The sequence below is a fragment of the Theobroma cacao genome, chromosome 9, assembly GCF_053813885.1.
Source record: "Theobroma cacao isolate CCN51 chromosome 9, ASM5381388v1, whole genome shotgun sequence".
Lineage (NCBI taxonomy): Eukaryota > Viridiplantae > Streptophyta > Magnoliopsida > Malvales > Malvaceae > Theobroma > Theobroma cacao.
This window is the reverse complement of record NC_142647.1, coordinates 5,134,245-5,153,030: the sequence shown is the minus strand read 5'-3', so window position 1 is coordinate 5,153,030 and position 18,786 is coordinate 5,134,245. Positions and strand designations below refer to the sequence as shown.

General features: G+C 34.2%; 5 protein-coding genes across 5 annotated transcripts in view; 2 read left to right on the top strand and 3 right to left on the bottom strand.

The window, feature by feature from the left end:
- ADS1 (MATE efflux family protein) overlaps positions 1-7,163 on the top strand; it is a 66,786-nt gene extending 59,623 nt beyond the window's left edge. Inside the window, exon 2 of the transcript XR_016028401.1 lies at positions 7,149-7,163. The gene's annotated coding sequence lies outside the window, so the exon portion shown is untranslated. The remainder of the gene's footprint in view (positions 1-7,148) is intronic.
- On the top strand, positions 3,032-7,089 carry LOC18588490 (O-Glycosyl hydrolases family 17 protein). The gene is made up of 4 exons (XM_007012927.3): positions 3,032-3,405; positions 4,678-5,952; positions 6,312-6,345; positions 6,526-7,089. The coding sequence occupies exons 1-4, from the start codon at positions 3,351-3,353 to the stop codon at positions 6,677-6,679; spliced, it is 1,518 nt and encodes a 505-aa protein (XP_007012989.3). The 5' UTR covers positions 3,032-3,350; the 3' UTR covers positions 6,680-7,089.
- Positions 7,164-8,513: 1,350 nt separating the features above from the next.
- LOC18588488 (profilin-1) lies at positions 8,514-10,640 on the bottom strand. Its single transcript, XM_007012925.3, has 3 exons — positions 10,288-10,640; positions 9,446-9,583; positions 8,514-8,922 (listed from the first exon to the last, which is right to left on the bottom strand). Exons 1-3 carry the CDS (start codon positions 10,408-10,410, stop codon positions 8,788-8,790), a joined length of 396 nt encoding a protein of 131 aa, XP_007012987.1. The 5' UTR covers positions 10,411-10,640; the 3' UTR covers positions 8,514-8,787.
- Positions 10,641-12,579: 1,939 nt separating this feature from the next.
- Positions 12,580-13,874, bottom strand: LOC18588487 (profilin-4). Its single transcript, XM_007012923.3, has 3 exons — positions 13,526-13,874; positions 13,226-13,363; positions 12,580-13,067 (listed from the first exon to the last, which is right to left on the bottom strand). Exons 1-3 carry the CDS (start codon positions 13,652-13,654, stop codon positions 12,933-12,935), a joined length of 402 nt encoding a protein of 133 aa, XP_007012985.1. The 5' UTR covers positions 13,655-13,874; the 3' UTR covers positions 12,580-12,932.
- Positions 13,875-14,280: 406 nt separating this feature from the next.
- DER1 (DERLIN-1) lies at positions 14,281-17,756 on the bottom strand. The gene is made up of 7 exons (XM_007012922.3): positions 17,600-17,756; positions 16,497-16,632; positions 15,953-16,026; positions 15,716-15,809; positions 15,249-15,377; positions 14,974-15,134; positions 14,281-14,724 (listed from the first exon to the last, which is right to left on the bottom strand). Exons 1-7 carry the CDS (start codon positions 17,614-17,616, stop codon positions 14,607-14,609), a joined length of 729 nt encoding a protein of 242 aa, XP_007012984.3. The 5' UTR covers positions 17,617-17,756; the 3' UTR covers positions 14,281-14,606.
- Between the last annotated feature and the right edge of the window lie 1,030 nt (positions 17,757-18,786).

Sequence of the window (18,786 nt, the reverse complement as noted above, 5' to 3'; positions counted from 1 at the left end):
TTAAGAAGATAAGGTTTTTTTATTTATTTGTTAGATATATGAATATATATTATTTTTTCTATTTAAATTTATTTAAAATATTTGTTATTTTAAGTTAGTCTAATATTACGAAGTTATTGTGAACAAACCATTCAATTAGCCTCGTTAGTTCAGACCTCAAAAAAAATTGGACTGCTTTCATACTTCAGTCCAATTCTGAGCCCATTTTATCAGCTCTGATCTGGTCTCAAGGGTGATGGCTTGCCAAGTAATGTAATGCTGACCCGACTTATATGGTAGCTGTGGGCTGCATGGCTCAATCCAATCCATTATTTTTTTTATTCTTTCACATAGAAATATATTTAAGAAGGTAGAAAACATTAATATTTTTTTAAAAATTTTAAAATTTTCTGTTATTTGGATAAACTATCAAATATATTTTCAATGGATTACATCATCTTGTAAAAATTATTTTCTATCATGACCTATCTTCAATAATTTTCTACTCTAACACTATAAAAATATTAGCATTCATTGATTATGAAATATATTCAAAATAATTTTTCAATACTAAATAATTATATAAATAATATTGAATTATTATTTTTATTTATTTCTCATCATATTGTTATACTAGTTTGTTTGTTAAGTCAATAAATCATAAATTATAAATAAAAAGAAATAAAAGTTTTTCATGTATGAAAAACTTATTTTCTATTTTATATAAAAAAAATTTCTTTAATTGACCTTAACTATTTTGTATTATATTAAAAATCATAGTATCTTAGTAAAAATAATTATAGTGATATGATACCTATGAAATAATTAAATAAAAATAATTAATGATACTTTGTTAAAAATAATAATAATAGATAAAGAGATGAAAAAAAGATAATAATAAGATTTTATTATTTTATTACTTTATAGGATTGATCTCACGAGAAATAGAAGATAATATTTGTTAATGGGATCAATAGAGAGAAAAAGTTAAATTAAAAATGTATTACCTCATTTTTTAAGCGTAAGACCTTTTATGCTGGTTAATATAATTTTTTTTATTAAGGATTCTTTTGGTAACCTGAAAATAACTTGTTGATGATTTTTTTTTTTGTGTAAAACATTTTATAAGAAAATTTAATATTTTCAATTGTTTGGATAAACCAGTAAAAATACTTTTTATTATTTGAATCATTTTGTGAAAAATATCACTGGAGGAGTTATTTAGGTGTTAAAATGACAAATAGGAATTGATTATAAAACAATAATGTCATTTTGTTTTCATATAAAGACCCTATTTGGTTTATACGATTTTAGATATTAAAATAAAAAAAATTCATACATAAGTGAATAGCTTTCAAACTTTGTATAATAGTAATAGCATTAGATTTTTATTGATTTAACAAGCAATTGGACCATAATGCTTTAATTTCCAAAGAAATAAGAGAAAATAGGAAATAAAACGATATATTTGGCATTAAAATCTTAAAAAATAAAAAACTGTTAAATAATATCCTTTGAATTTTGGATTTTAGATTTTTTTATAAAAATAAAAAAAACTCATATTTTGCTATTCTGTTATTATTTTTTTGCTTTTTTTTTTTTATATAGTCTTTGTAAAGAGTGGTAAATGAAAGGGAGATTGCAACTTGCACTGGAGAAAAGTGAAATGCAAAAGAAGGGAAATGAGAGGAATAGATATTTCATGAAAAGCTTACGTGTTTTTAAAAGAATATAAAGATAAAGCTTCTCTTAGCTTTTCTTCAAGTTCTTTTTTTTTTTTAATTTTGTCTACATGAGCTTCTTAAAATCCTATTTGATTTAACTTCTGTTTTAAGATGTAGATAAACTGAAAAAAAGTTAAGCAAGGTACTAAAATTAAGAATAGAAATGAAAATTGAAAAAATTAATAATGATATTTTTCAAAACATTTAACTACATATAGTAATGAAAGTAAGCTTTAGTTTAAAAAAAAAGTTATCTCATCATTTTTTTTATCATAACATTATAAAAATATCAGTATTCATCAATTAGGTAAAACATTCAAAATTTATTGAAATATTTTGTGTTATAATTATAAGTAAAATATATTCAATTTATAAATAAAAATATTAATTGTATCAAATGATTTCATTAAAAATATTTTTTAATTTTTATAATATTGAATAATTTAAATATTAATATGTTCAGTTTAAATTTTTTTAAAATTAAATATTAATACTCATCAAGTCTATACTGTTAGACTTCGTATAAGAGTTTTTTTAGTTATTCGAAAAATGTATTATGCTCTTTCAAGAGTGTCAGACATTTTACATAATCAATTAATATTTTTTTCTATTGACTTGTAAAATGTTTTACATCTAAAATAAATTTGTTGTCTTCTAAACAAGCATTGTGTTAAAAATATTTTTCAAAAAATATTTTATATCAAAACTAATGGACCTAAGTTGTAAGAGTTTTTACACTTTCAAATATAAAGACTATTTAAAAAAAAAATCAATTTTACCAAATGGAACTTAAGTTTCAACCCTTTTTATTGCAACTCATGATCTTCAAATCTCCGTGGTATTATGTTCCTCCTATATATTTTTTCTTTTTCAAGTAAAAGGAAACAAATAAAACTAATTAATACAAATTAAAGCAAAAAAAGATAAACACGACATTATTACAACTAAAAGATGAGAATGAAAGTAAGTAAAAAAAATTGGGGCAAAACTTTTTCAGGACCGTTACTTACGCATTTACTTTTTATTATGGTCGATGCAGTAAATTAAAGACTGCAATACGATCCAACAAAGGTAAGTCAGTAATGATTTATTTAAGAAAAAAAGACAAAAATTTAACCTTTGAGAGAAAAGTAGGAAGAAATAATAGGGGAGATTTGTGCTGCAATGAAGCGGATGTGGACCATTTTGAGTCCTGCTTGGTGGGCATACGAGTGAAAAGAAAATACGTGGGGAATGGGAACAGAAGCAAACAGAAGTGAACAAACATGCTCAAGGACAAAGGACCGGAATCGACATGCTTCTCTTAACTGGAATTGATAAAACTAATTGTGAAATCCGGTCCGAAACACTGTCTCACTCTGACACAAAACACACCGTACATCAAACCTCAGCCAGCCAAGCTTAAGTGCTCCCCTCTCTCTCTCTCTCTCACTCTCGAGCTCCGAGAGAAGGCTTTCTTTGCTTTGCATTTTGGGAAGAGCGAGAGCGTGAGAGAGAGAGAGACAAAGAAAATAGTGACGTTACTCTCTAGAAGAAGAACGTTGTAAGTTTGACAGACCCTAGTTGAGTAAACCCAGTAAGAGTAAAGTAGAAGAGAGGAAGATTCTTTGGATTCCTTTTTCCTTTTTTTTTTTTTTGAGTTGAACAATGGCTTCAAGATTCAAGCTTGTCTTTGCAGTTTCTTTGTTGCTTCTACTTTTAGGTATGTGCTCCTATCTGTCTCTTCTCTTCAGTGTTTTTGCATTACTGTAACAGTGCTTCAGTTTGTGCTTTTCTCTCCCGCAATATTTTACTTTATTATTGGCCATTTCTCTGTTAATCTTTTGCTTAGATCTTTTTATTTTTCAAACTTCAATATTTAATTTTAAGTACCCAAATTTCTTCTCAACTTCTTCTGACTAAAAATCTCAGCTTTTTCAGCACTTCGCTTGTGCTGCATTATTTTCTCTCATCAGTCACTCTCTTTCTTAATGGTTCTTGCCTATAAACTCCCTTCCTCTGTTGTGGGTCTCCTTGTTTTGATTACTTGCTCTGTGGGTTATCTATCTAGTCAGTCTTAATGCAACAAGAAATATTATCTTTGTAGACGACCGGATGCATTAGTGTCCTTGCAGTTACCCACTTGCATTTAAGATCATTCTATCTGGTAGGTAGGGCTTCAACATCTAGGGCAGCAAGATTGCAATATTGAAGTCGTTGGACCCCTTGATGATCTTCTTTAGTTTTTGTCAATCATAGATTCACCACGTTCCATGATGGAATGCTGAATCATGTGACTGATTATTAGTTCTTCATTTCTAAGGGCCCCTTTATTAGCAAGATTAGCGCCAATGCCATGACATGAGAGCCATTTGCACCACAAGTAAGGTGTTTGGCTGTGCGATTCAAACTTTCTCACCTTATTGTTCCCACGGTAAGGTGCCCAATTGCAACTGCAGCCAAGGAGATATAAGGCTTGGTTGGCGCAGCGGTGACAATGAATACGGTCCCCCATTGAAAACGGTAAGATTGGGGTTGTAGTGGTGAGATATAACCAATGGTGGGACAACGTTTGTTTGGTAGAAGTAGTGGTGGCAGTGAGAAGAAAAAATAATCAGTAAAGACATTAACCTGAAAGTGTATTAATAAATTATTTTTCATATATATAAATATTATATTTATATCTTTTTTTGCCCTCATCCTGCAATGCGGAATAGGTAGAAACTTTTTTGCCATATTTGGCTGGGATTATGTAGGAAGCAGTGATCATTGTAATCATATTGCTTGCTAAAACTTGTTATCTTTTTCTGTGGAAAAGAAATGCAATGTAATGTTTTTTCCTTGGGAAATGCATGTTAATCATTGTGTGTTATACAAGAATTTCACTAGCTCCTCTTCCTCTATTTACTCATATAAGGTTGCTCACTTACTCTGTCTTTTAAACTGGGTTGAATGATTAGTTGAGGACTGTATCTGATGCCAATTTCTATGTCAGATTTCTGCAGGGGAAGCATAGTTGGAGTTTGCTATGGAAGGAACGCTGATGATCTCCCAACACCTGATAAAGTAGCACAACTGGTTCAACTTCACAAGATTAAGTATCTCAGGATTTACGATTCTAATATCCAAGTGCTGAAGGCATTTGCAAACACTGGAGTTGAACTTATGGTTGGAGTTCCAAATTCAGACTTGTTAGCATTCTCCCAGTTCCAATCAAATGCAGATTCCTGGCTAAAGAATAGCATCCTTCCATACTACCCAGCCACAAAGATCACATACATCACTGTTGGTCTTGAAGTCACAGAGAGCCCAGATAATGCCTCTGCCTTGGTTGTACCTGCTATGCAAAATATCCTCACAGCATTGAAAAAGGTTGGCCTGCACAAGAGGATTAAAGTTTCAAGTACCCATTCCCTAGGGGTTCTGTCCCGATCATTCCCACCTTCTGCTGGGGCTTTTAACAGCAGCCATGCATATTTTTTGAAACCTATGTTAGAATTCCTGGCCGAAAACCAGTCACCTTTTATGATTGATTTATATCCTTATTATGCTTATAGGGATTCTCCAAACAATGTCTCTTTGGATTATGCTCTGTTTGAGTCATCCTCTGAAGTCATAGATCCAAACACTGGTCTACTTTACACAAACATGTTTGATGCCCAGATTGATGCTCTTTATTTTGCCCTGATGGCTCTAAATTTCAGAACAATAAGGATTATGGTCACTGAAACTGGTTGGCCATCCAAAGGTTCATCCAAAGAGAAGGCTGCAACTCCTGACAATGCCCAGACTTATAACACCAATCTAATTCGTCATGTTATCAATGACTCTGGTACTCCAGCCAAGCCTGGTGAAGAGCTGGATGTGTATATTTTCTCATTGTTTAATGAGAACAGGAAGCCTGGAATGGAATCAGAGAGAAACTGGGGCTTGTTTTATCCAGACCAGACAAGTGTCTATAATCTGGACTTTACTGGAAAAGGTGCTGTTGATATGACAAATAGTGGGAATGGTACCAAATCAAATGGAACAACCTGGTGCATTGCTTCTAGCAAGGCTTCTGAATCAGATTTGCAGAATGCCCTAGATTGGGCTTGTGGTTCTGGAAATGTGGATTGCTCTGCCATTCAGCCTAGCCAGCCATGTTTTGAGCCAGATAACCTAGTCTCTCATGCCTCTTTTGCATTCAACAGTTACTACCAGCAAAATGGGGCTAGTGATGTTGCATGCAGTTTTGGAGGAAATGGGGTCAAAGTTGACAAGGATCCTAGTAAGTCTATTTTTTACTCAGAATCTGATTACATTCCCGATTATACCAATTGATATTACATGCCAACTAAGCTGCTTAGTGGTGTTAATATTAGCTTAAGTGAACCTTAAACTATTTTTGACGTAACATAAAACAAACTTGCTCCAACATGCCTAAACTCAGGTGCTACTATAATTTGTGCGTTTACCTTTTAATTAAGCTATCTTTTAGCCTCTTAGTTTTGGCATGATTTTTGAAGTCTAGAATCTACCTGTATCTATTGGTTGATATATTTTTTTACAGTGTGATGGTGTCATTTCAGAATTCCATTCTGAAATGATTTTGCTCACCAAGCAACTAATTTTGAATTATCTGTGCAGGCTATGATAATTGCATCTATCTGACCACTAGAGGGTAAGCTCAGATTCTGAAATATCTCACCTGCCAAAGCTCCTTTTCATTGTCATCCTTCATTTTGCTGTCCTCTTTCTTTGTTATATATCATCACTTTATACCTGCTTCCCTTGATTTGATCCCATCTTTTGGACACCCGCCATCCAATGTACTAAAGTTGTTCTTGTAATATTCATGCAGGATCAACAAAACTGCAGCAAGTAACACGACTGCCATGGCTAATACGTCTTCCTCCACGCGGGCTGAAGTGTGCGCATGGATTGCTACTTTCTGTCTAATGACTTTAATCTCATTTGTTTTGAACCTGGGCAACGTGGCAGTTGCATCGTTTTGAATAGAGTTGAGGAGTCTGATATGGATATGGAGGTGCCTCAAACGAGATGAGGGAGATTGATTCAAGAAATTTGAGGTGGGAAAGAACTTGCTGCTGCCTCTAGTTTTTATGTGGTATTGATAGTGCTGAGTGCTGACAAGATGCCGTATAATGAGAATGTATATGCTGTCCATCGCTGCTTGTGTTAAATGTGGTGAGATTGCAGTATCCTGTGTTAGTTGCAATTTTCATGCTAGTTAAAGTTAAAAGGCTGAGGTTCTTGTCCCAATTTTTTTTTACCCTTAACACCACTACCTTGATAGCGTGTTTGGTTCGGGAATGGAATAGCCATTCCCAGTATTGTGAAGCCCCTTCTATTAACTTTGTTTCACAAGAATAGTTATTTCGAAGAAGGGTCATTTTTAAAGAAACTTGAATAGTTATTATCAAGGAGATCTCCGTGATAGCTATTCCAAGCATGGAGGAATAGGTAAAAAAAAAAAAATAAATTAAATTACTTTTAAATTGATTAAAAAATTATCATCATATATGACATAGATATTTTTCATTTCATAATTACTTTCTCCCTATCCATCTACTATCTTTCTCTCTAAGGTCTCTCAACGGAGGGCGGTGGCATTCGGCGACGGGAAGAGTTGGTGTTTATTGGGATCTCCCATCATTCACATCTCCAACGGTTGATTAGTGGGAAAGAGGAAAAGACAAAAAGAAAATACTAAAACGAAAAATTAAAAATTTATATTTTAAAATTAAATTAAAATTTTAATAATAAATTATAAAAAATAATATTCAAAAGTTTAATTATTAATATTTTAAAAACAATCATATATTATAATAAAAATTGTTTTTGTTATTTATCATTTATTTTTTTAATTATTTTTGGTAATTAAATGTTAGAATAAATTATAATGACAATTTGTATCTTATTTTATTTTTTAAATCAAATTAGATAATAACTTTTTTATTTTTTGAAAAATAGTTATTCCATGCTTTGAAGACCGTTAAAGTGAAGATTTCCAGTTGGAAAGAGGCCCAATTCTAGGAAGGATTCAACCCACGTTACATTCTTCCCTTTCCACCAGCGTGATAACACCTATTACATCGCCCCAGCAAAAAAAGGTTCAATGTTTGAATGAGACGCTGATCTTGAATGTTGATACTATAGTATAAGATCAACGTGATTGACGATACCATCCAACTGTCAATTGCCAAAGGGCATCTTTATCCCCGTGTTCAATACAATACCCATCCGCGCAAACGTACATTCTCATTCCCTGGAAATTTGAAGGTGCTCGAAGATTCGCAAATACTGTCTGGTAAATAATTAAGTCTCCCAACTACAATCCTGTCCGCACCATTTTAGTTGCTTGTCTCATTCTTGCTGCCGTATGGCAATTTGAGGGGATTGAGTATTCCTCAATTATATTAGCAAATTCTTCTCTATTCACGTCCACCGCCACCTTGGCAAGCACCACGTGCATCGCCATCAGAAAGCCTTTTCCATCTTCACAACCCAAGCTAGTTATTAATTGCAGCAAGGGTGGTATGGTAACAATGAAAGTTCAAACACCAGACAGCTGAAGCAACGGCTTGTGTCGTTAAGCTTGCACTTTCGGAACAGTGGGAGTTTGATTTATCGTGTTGAGGAACAATGAAAGTTCACACCCTAAACCTTTCTTTTACCAGCCGAACCAAGATCAACATACGTATGTCAGATGATCGCGAGAAGGTCTCCATTTATCGTGTTGGGGGCCTCCAGCTGGGGTTTATTACGTCTAGGTCTTAATGCTTTTAGCAGGCTACATGAGATCAATGGAAAAACTTGGCCAATAAATTTACCAAATCCACTAGAAAATCCATTGCAACAAAATACCTCACTCGACAATCTCGATAATACCATCCATCAAACAAGTACAGAAACAAAGTAAGAGATCATATGCATCACTGTTACAAACACCAAGCCTTTTGTTTCTTGAAAAGGTTCCCCATGACTTTAATACTAGTAATACTATTATTTAACTGCACCCAACCATTACCACAGGAGGTGGCAGACGCACGTTTGTATAGAAGCCAAGAAGAATTGCAACAAATAGGGCACACCAAAGAGATCAAAGACCCTGATCAACGAGATAATCACCAAGCCTTTCGACAATCATGTTGCACTGGCCAGGAGTCATTGGCTCATCATAGATTCCAATGATCAACGCCTGATTGGTCTTTTTAACAGTAACACCTCCAGGACCCTGAAATTAAAATGACAAAGGCTCAGAAAATAAACACAAAACCAAACGTAAGAGAATGTGGCAGTAAAGGGTCTATATTCATCCTTGCTCCCCCTTCTTTCCTCAGGGTGTCTCTGTCAGGAGAAATACACTTCCTCAGTGTTTGGAGGCACAAGATAACAGCTTCATAGAAAAATGTAAGAGCAAAAGCCGAGTGCATACCAAATAAATATGAGAGAACAACATCAATGCACCTAATTTTGAGTGGCCAATCAGCATCATTATCACTTCACTATGTCCTTAAATGCTGCATAGGTCTAAAAATGAAGTTTTGGGTTTTCACCGATAAAACAAATGCTGTGGTATATGAATTTTTTTTATTTTTATCTTATCAAAAAGATTAGCTAGAAATTACACTCGGAACAAAATGTACAATTGACAAATCTATTTCCATTGAACAAACTGCAAAAGAATGCTTGGGCACATGAAATTTTTCAATATTATAAACTACTAAGTAAAACCAAGAGCAGATGGAGAAGATCACCTTCTTCCCTCGAATAACAGCTCCTGGTTCACCTTGGATCACCATGTATTTTGTGCCACCAAGGTACAATCCAGTTGGAGCAAGTGATCCAGGTTCAGCAAAGTCATTCATGATGCCATTAATTTCTTCTGGCTTGAACTGAAATAAACATAAAACGAGAAGCAATAAGCAAAGGGTTGATCAGGAAAAAGTGAAAAACCTTTTTCTTTTTGAAGAAAAACTAGCTTTAAAGTCGAAATAAACAACATTAGTGCGTTCGAAGCACTTCACTCTTTAAATAGTCGCATAATCATTGCTAAAATTGTAGTAATCTGCAGAGATCATTTTTACTAAATTGGGTTATTTAAAAGCTGAATAAAGAACTACAGCCCCATCCTTAGTCACAACATTTCCGATCCATTGGAAAAACTTCAGTTCATTTGATTAAAATGATGCTTAATGCCTCTAAAACGATGAAACATATGAAACAGAAAGAAACCCAGAAATCAAACAGATTTCCGTGCACGAAAGGAAAAATCTGTCAATAACTCATGCAACATAAACAAATAAATCATAGCAAAAAAATCCCAACTTGAACTTCGAGGAAGAAAAGAAAAAAAAACACCAAATTTAATTTTTTAAAAAAAGAACAAATATCATTCCTTTTAGATCAGCTAATAAATCAAGCACAGTCTTTTCAAAAAACAAAAATCATGGACAGAGAATTCAATCATAGAAATCAGATCCCCTTACTCAAGCATCAACCTCTCTTTTTTTTTTTTTTGGAAACCTAAACAAAGAAGGCAAAGGTTAATGAAAAATCGAAGCGAAAAAACAAGGAGGAAGAGAAAGGGGAGGAAAACCTGAGGGAAATTGGAACTCTGGGCCCAAACGCTGCCTTCTTGGCCGATGATGGCGGCGGCAGAGAGATGGTTGCCTTCGATTTCGCACATCAAGTGGTCATCTACATACGTTTGCCACGACATCTTCTTCTTCTTCTTCTTCTCTGGATTCCTCTTTGGTTTCTTTCTTTGTTGAGTTGGGATTTTTTTTTTCCTTTGTTGAAGCCTCTCTGCTTCTTTTTTTTTCCCTTTTTAAAGAACACAAAAGAATGAGTTTGACTGAAAGGGCAAGGCTGAGCTAAGGGAGAGACACGGAGATATAGCGTCGAAACAACGAGATCTGGTACACTGCTAGTTTTTTCCTTTCTCTCTTTGGGCCACAATTTCCTTTTTCCTAACTTAAGACCCAATTTCCCCCTTTCCTTTCCTTTTCTTCTTCTGGGTTATTCGCATAAATTAAAAAAAAAACACACACACACCAAAACGGAAGGTTACAATCGAAATTGGGTGGAATTATATATCTTTATTTTTTTGTAAAATATAATATAATTTATATATTCTATACTTATTCCTTTAAAACAAATATTCTAAATTTATTTAGTTAGTAAAATGGGATAACTATTTTATGAGAATATAATAAGATCTTAATATTAATTACATAATCTGATTCTAAAATTATCATTTTGACATTAGTCAAATATTCGATTGACAAAATAACTTTAAAATGAAAAAATAATAAGTGATAAAAGACAACAATATCATTTATGATTTGCAATTTGAAATATTATTATTTTTGATAAGTTTTTTAAAATTATTAATAATTTATAAGTAAAACTTTAATTTAAACTTTTTCTATTTTCATTTTTCATTTTTTTCTTTTCTTTTGCTTTTATATTGCCCCAAAATGCAATAAAATGAAACGTTAGATCAACGCTTTACACAGCAGATATGGCCGCCAATGGAGCACCAAATCCACGCTTGCCGTTACTAAATGTGAATGTTAGAAGCGTCCATCAACCACTGCTGTCATCTTTTGATGGCATAAGGAAGAGAGAAAAAAAAAAAAAGAAAAAAATGAAATGCTTTTATATGTTAGGATTAAGTTTTATTATATATAAAATAAATTTTTTTCAAAATAATTAAAGATATTTTTGTCTAAATTTTTTTTTAGTTCATGTTAATTTGTGTACAATAATTATTACTGAGAGAGATTGATAATAATTATTTGAACTTCTCTTTAAACGGTCATCTCATAACTCAATTATTAAAATTTAAAAATATCTATTCCACTCTCCTAATCAAATATTTTGTATAAGAATTTTAGTCTTATTTCCTCCGAGTAAGTGACGAGAGGAGCCTTTCCTCTTTACAATAAAAGGTGAAGAAAAAAGGTAAAACCTTTAGCTTAATTTATTTTTTGCATTATTTGCTAGTCCTACTTTCTTTATAAGAATTATTTATTCTACTGACAAGCAAATGGTAATAGTCTGGCGAAGGAAACAGCTAAGCATCTTATCCTAAGGCAAATGATTAAGACAAAAGAGAAAGAGGAAAAAGGAAAGGAGGAAATCAAGCTTATTTGAGCTGAAATTGTTCCCCATTAAAGTCGAGACTAACATATGAAGATGACGTGTGTATTTGATATGTGAGCTACGGATGCAGATTTGTATCAAAATTTACACCGACAAAAGCTAGCCGTTTGAGAAAAAGCAAAACATTGAGAATCAATCGCTCACACTTTCCTCGAAGCAAATCACTCTCAACTTTCTTGTTTGGGACTACGTTTTTTTCCCCATCTCACCTAGAATTAGCTCGGATTTCCTCACCCATCACTGTCCCAAGGATAGATCATTGTTGACGGGATATCCGTATTTCTCACCCAATGCATGGGCCTCATTTTGCAATTCGAATGCTTCCGGGTCCACTCGTGTTTCTACAAGTCACTTTATTCCCCCACCGGATCCCAAATATTTTTTGCAAATTTAAATTTCTAAAAGTTAAATTGGGTCCAAACACAGATTTGTACAAGGCATCTGGGCCAAAGAGAGGGATATGAGACATCAGCCCATGCAGGCAGCTGGAAGGAGATTGCGATTTTTTGGTATCTGATAAGAACAAGGGCCTCTATACTTCTTCCAGGTTTCTTTTCCTAATACGTTTTGGAAATAATTTTCCCAGTTCTCCCTAGATATATTGGTCAGTTGAAGGTGTGGTGGCCTTCACATAATCTTCTGAAGGGAGTAAAAATCAGGATATGATCAGGACGTGGAAATAACAAAATCACAGGATAAAGATTGCAGTGAGGAAAACAAGTGACGATCAGGAACTTCAAATTTGATTCTCTCAATATTCTCATTCACAAAAACACCAAATTGGCACGCTGTATTCAAACCAAAACATGGAAAAAAATCAAAGAAAAAAAAAACAACAATGGCATCAAATTGTGCCCAACAAAAAATAGAAACCGCAACCACTGATGGGGATTACAAAGAGAACCAAAGAAACAAAGAAAATGCAGATATCATAAAAGGTGAAGGAAGCAAGTCGATGAACCAAATGCCAAACACCAAGCCATCTTAACAACCATAGTTTTCAATGGAAGTAGATGCAAACTTAGAACTCAAAACTTCAAAAAGAAAATGGCATTTAGTATTTGGAAGCTAGGTCTAGAGGCCCTGATCAGCAAGATAATCACCCAACCTCTCAACAACCATGTTGCATTGTCCAGGAGTCACTGGTTCTTCATAGAGGCCAAAGACAAGAGCTTGTCCAGTCTTCTTAACAGTGATCCCTCCTGATCCCTGCCATGTCAACAGTACATACAGTTTTCGTATTAAATACACACTTGGTTAGGCTGTGCGCAAGTGGTTTGATCACATATACTACTATATATTTTGAGTCGTAAGATCAGTAATACTTTCGTTGGTAAATTTTAATTTGTGTATATTAAAAGCATCACCTTTTTGCCACGAATGACAGCCCCAGGCTCACCCTGGATGACCATATATTTTGTGCCACCAAGGTGTAAGCCTGTAGGGGCAAGGTGGCCTGGTTCATCAAAATCTTTCATGATGTCAGTGATCTCATTAGGCTTGAACTGCGTACAAAACAACAAAGGAATTAAATCAGACACCAATCTTGTAACCGATTGGCGATCGGATCAATGCAACAGTATCAAGTGAATCAGATCAGATCAAATATATATATATATATATATATATATAAAGGAATTAGCAAAACAATAGTAGTGAATTACTACCTGAGGGAAGGTAGAGCTCTGAGCCCAGACACTACCATCATGGCCAATGATAGCAGCGGCAGTCAGGTGCTGGCCTTGGCCATCGATGTCACACATCAAGTGCTCATCTACGTAAGTTTGCCACGACATTGTTCTGGGTTATAGTATTTTTCTTTCTTGTTATAAGTTGGTTTCCTTTACTACTAAGAAATGTTGTGTTGGGAGCTATGGGGGGGTGGGGGAGTTTGGTAAAGGGGGAGTGAAGGTTTCAGGGGAGGGACGATATTTAAGGAAGCGAGGAATAAGGTGGGGAAGGCTTTGAAAAAGCTGACTTGATGATTTCTCGGCCGTCCGTTTTGCTCCTTTTCATTACTGCCAGTCACGTCCGCCTTTATTTTAGCACCCATGGCCATGACCCCTCCCTCCCAGCCCTTTCGTTCTTTCTTTTATTTTTTCCTTTTTTCTGTCTCTCTTTTCACGTGTCTGATTGCCCCCATTATTTTCTTCTATTTTTGCGTCTATTGAATTGCACTTTGTACATTGTGAATTTGTAATGTTTATACTCTCTCTTCTATTCTCTGTTATTATTTCCTATACTTCATTCTCGCTTTTCAATAACCATTAAAATTTTTACTTGTGTGACCACCAAGGTACATGATTATATTTTTATTTGAAACAATTATATCTGAACTGATGTTTAGTTTTACAATTAACTTAATTTTGTCATTATAATACAATATGCAATGACATCAATTTCAGTCCAAGTAAAACTCTAGTTCAGATATTAACCATCTACTTATATTATACCAATGGTCTGTTTCAGAAATTTCTTCTCTGCACATTCTCTTCACAAAGTCAATTCCCTTAAGGAAATACATTAATAATGGAAAGTGAATCAAATGATAAAAGAAAAAGGAATCACAACTTGGATAGGCAGGACCCCTAGGAAAATCCCTTGTTATAAGCTGTCGTTAAACACTTTGCTTCTGTGTCAGCGCTAAAAGAGAGAAAAACAATGGCGAGGTTGTCCATAGTGGAGACTTGAGATGATAACAGGTAAATCTTCTTGGTCTAGCTGAGGAGATATCAGAGAGTATAGCAATCATCCACTAAGTCGATATGATCTTCCACTGAAAGACACACCTGTGGATCTATCAGGCTGTGCACGACTACTTGGCTGGGTTGGAGCTCCTATTCTCCACCTTGCAACCAGTTTGTGTCTATGTAGCAGTAGTAGTCAAAGAAAATACCACCAACATAACATCAAAAAGCAAAGGTAAATACAAAAGAAATTGATGTTCTTATGAGATATATCTATAATCTATCAATAGCAGAATAACTGAAAAATGACATATAAGGAGTTGATAAATCATGTTGCGTTTCTGGAAACAGGGAAAAAAAAAAAAAAAGAAACCGTTAAACTGCTAAACATGCTCTTCACATCAAGTAACCAAACAATGCAAGGATACACCCACATAGGAGTCTTCAGGATGACCTTTCCAGTTGCAAGAGGATGCAACACTGTCAAGAAGTAATATAGATGTCCAGCTATGATTCCTAGCAGATCTGGGATGGGAGATGAACCAAAAATAGCATCCAAAGCCAGCATTGCCCATGGTAGATAGAATGCCTGAAGCAATGAATATGGACATAGTATGCATAGGAACTTAAAGTCTCAGACCCAGAAAGCTTGCAGATATATAGAATCCCAATTAAAATGTGCCAAAGTTACAATTAAGCTTACCTTAAGTCTCACAAGGCCATATATGTTGATTTGGGCATTTGGAAATTCTCTACTCCAGACATAAAGAAGCATAAAAACGAGAGATACCCCTAAGAAACCAGACTGGAATATTGGGATTGCTGACAAAACCTAAAAACCACAACAGAAGATAATGGAAGGGAGCAAAAGTAAATGAAAAAAGAATTTATTTTAGCATACACATTCAGTAGTGTAGCATATTTTGTACATCAGTATTTACATAGAGAGGTGATCATTAGCTAAACCAGACACCATTTGCACCACATGCTTTAAAAAGTGATTTTTAGCAAAGATACAAGGACAGTGAAGGTATTTCATTTTGCTCTTAGTTCTTAGAGCAACTCACGCCTTCCCTACCATATGATGGTTTGCCCTCATCTCCACTAGAAACAATCAATTTAAGCCACCAAATTACAAAGTTGAATAAGAAGGAACATGGTCTAACTCACCAATAATGACAATGCACCAAATATCATCATCCACAAGAAATCAGCTGTCCGCCTCTCAAATGGTCCCTTCTCTAGTTGAACTCCATATCTTGCTCTGCACAATCATAAAAGGTTGCGAAAAAAGGATTAGTGCTTGAAGCCCTGAAGTGTCAATGTTGCAGTTACCAAAGGACCATACCCTTCTCACACTAGAATGATTATGGAAATGATTGTAAGTTTTCAGAAAGTGATACTTACATCATTAAAAGGCGTATTCCAAAATTGATAGAGAATTTCCCAAGGAAAAAGAAGTTTGTAATTAGCCTCCACACCTACAGACATATGTGAAGCTATAACAGAACTCTCTTGAGTAACTAACTTATATAAATAATCATGAATAAAATGAGATTTCAAAATTTATACAGACAATCAAACTTTAAAATTAAATATCCATTCATTGTTACAACTTTTTATCCTGGTCAATACAAAAATGCTATTTCATATATAGAAGTCTGGAATAGAAACAATAAAATCAATTTAAATTTGTAAACAACTATTTATAATCCATTTAATATAAGAACCTTTTATTTTTCTTCTTTTTTTCCTAGGATAATAATAAAAATGCGATCACCTATAGGCCGGAGAATACATGCGATAAACAGCTGAACAACATTTCATAATCCAGATTGAGTAAAATCATCTTCCATCAGAGAAAACATGTAATCAAACACTTTTTGCAAACTATTGGAATCTAGAAACTACAAATCTGTTCTTCACAATCAAGCTTATATAAATTTCTTACCTGAAAATGCTTGAATACATATTCATATATCAACGCAATGTGCATAATGTTATATAGTTTTAACTCAAAGGCTGCAGTGGCCAATAAGCATGCAGTCCCATAAGCTTTGCATATAGGTGGAAGAGAGTTATAAAATCTGAATCAAAGAGAGCCAACTAGTCAAAAGAAAAAAAAAAGTAAAGAAAGAAATAGATAATTAAATAATAATAATAATAATAACAATAAAACAGTACATTTGAAATAACCAGACCATAACAACTCATCACAGGCAGTATTGCCACACAAGTGAGAAAACCGGTAGCCTAAACTATAATTCTGCTATAATTGGAAGTACTAATGCTCACTAACTTATGTGGCTGCTACTATGAAGCTGCAAAAGGTATGGCAATTGAATACAACAAAACCGTGGCCATCAGTTTGAAAAGGTCTTTAATGGTGGAGCACTCTAAAAACTTTAACACGACAGAACAATACTGCTTTATCATGTGATTGTGCATTAAGAGATCCAACACCATAGCAGACTATCTTATATCAATAAGCTAGTTTTTATTTTCTTTGTAAATGGATTGTTATTCTAAGAGTCACAATTAGCGGCACGACAAGCTATCGTGAAACACAATTGGAATTCACATAGGAGGGCTTTGTCCCTCTGCCAACTTCATTTTGCCAAGATCAGACATAGCATTTTTATGAAACAGACAAATAATACCACAACATAATGAAAGTTTCCAATGTTTTTCCAAAGCACAATCTTGTACCCATCTTTTAGGACCCATCTTTTAGGACCAAAAGGAAAATTCCCTTTTAACTGTGTGGAATAAGGAAAAACTGAAATTTGAGATTTCGTTGCATCCTCAAGCAAGTTTTGTGTTGGATACGTAACACTCATCTTATGGCTCTAAATTCTAAGTTTCTAACCACAACATATAAGTTCAACTATACAAAAACTATACAGAATTACCCAAAAATAAAAAAACCATAAAGCCAAGACAACAATTAACAAGATTCAGTGGAACGGGCAGAAAACACAATTTAAAAACTACAAAATCCAGAATAAGGAACAAAAGAAACAAAAAAATCCAAGGAAGATGAATGGGTCTTACTCAGCAGGTGAAGACATTGCAATCCCAAAAGAAAACTTGTGAAATAAGAAAAAAGCAGCTCAAGATCTCTATACTTAATTTTGTTTTCTGCTTCAAGAAACAGCCGAAGAATTAGAAGGAGCTCGGCGTTTTTCCTTTGACCCAGAAAGTTCTGCTGGTTGTGTAAAACTTTTGCACGTGCTACCGTGTGTTGCAGATTGGGCCGGAGATAATCCAAACTTAGATCCTGGGCTTCTCATACTGAAACAGGGATTGAAAACTTGGGTCTCTGCTGAGCTAGCCGACAAAACAAGGCCCAAAGGGAAAGGGGTCTTTGACTACCACCAACCATAAAAAAAGAGAACAGAATTGATGACTGAAGTGAAATAATTAAGTTTGACCTCGTTAAGCAAGTATTTGAAGCAATTATGATTTGAAATTCCGACAGTTTATTCATTTATAATCTTTTCCTAAAGTGACACAAGTCATTCAAACAGCTTTCTTTTTTCACTTTTGTGCCCTACATGCTGCAATTCATGGTGCCAAAACCAACCCACCCTTCTCTCTCTCCTCTCTTTAATTTTTCTGTTTTCTCTAATCTTAAATCAAAGAATGATACAATTTTTCAATACAAATTCAACAATGTCAAGTAAAAATATCGTACTTTAGGCCTATTCAAAATGTAACAATCTTTGAACCAATTTGTCACAGAATAAATTTTTTAGGTAATTGAAATACTTTCTGAGTGTACTGTTAATATTATATAAGATGCCACTAATTAATCATTTTTATCCACTCTTAAGTAGCAGGACAGATGGCTAAGAGGCATGGACCGCGTGGTTAGGCAGTTCTTATAAGAGCTAATTATTGATCTCGTTTAATATAAGCATGCAGCATAATTTTTGTTTGCCTTGTTTAATAAAATCAGAGCCAACCCGAGAGCATGATTTATGGTATAATTGACCGTGGTAGGTCCATGTAGAGATGGTGGTGGCGAGGACCTCTCTCTCTACTCAAAATCTGGTTTTGAGATACACCCATATGGCCGCTTGCCTGTCTGCCAACTCTATGTCTTTTAGATATCAAGTTAATGCTGCCACTGCTTTGCCCTGATGGCTTTGCAATTTGCATGGATCGAATAGAATGCCCAAAACATAGACTGGGAGAGAGTCCCAGTTCTATCAAACAACTTTCGGTTCCTACGGCAC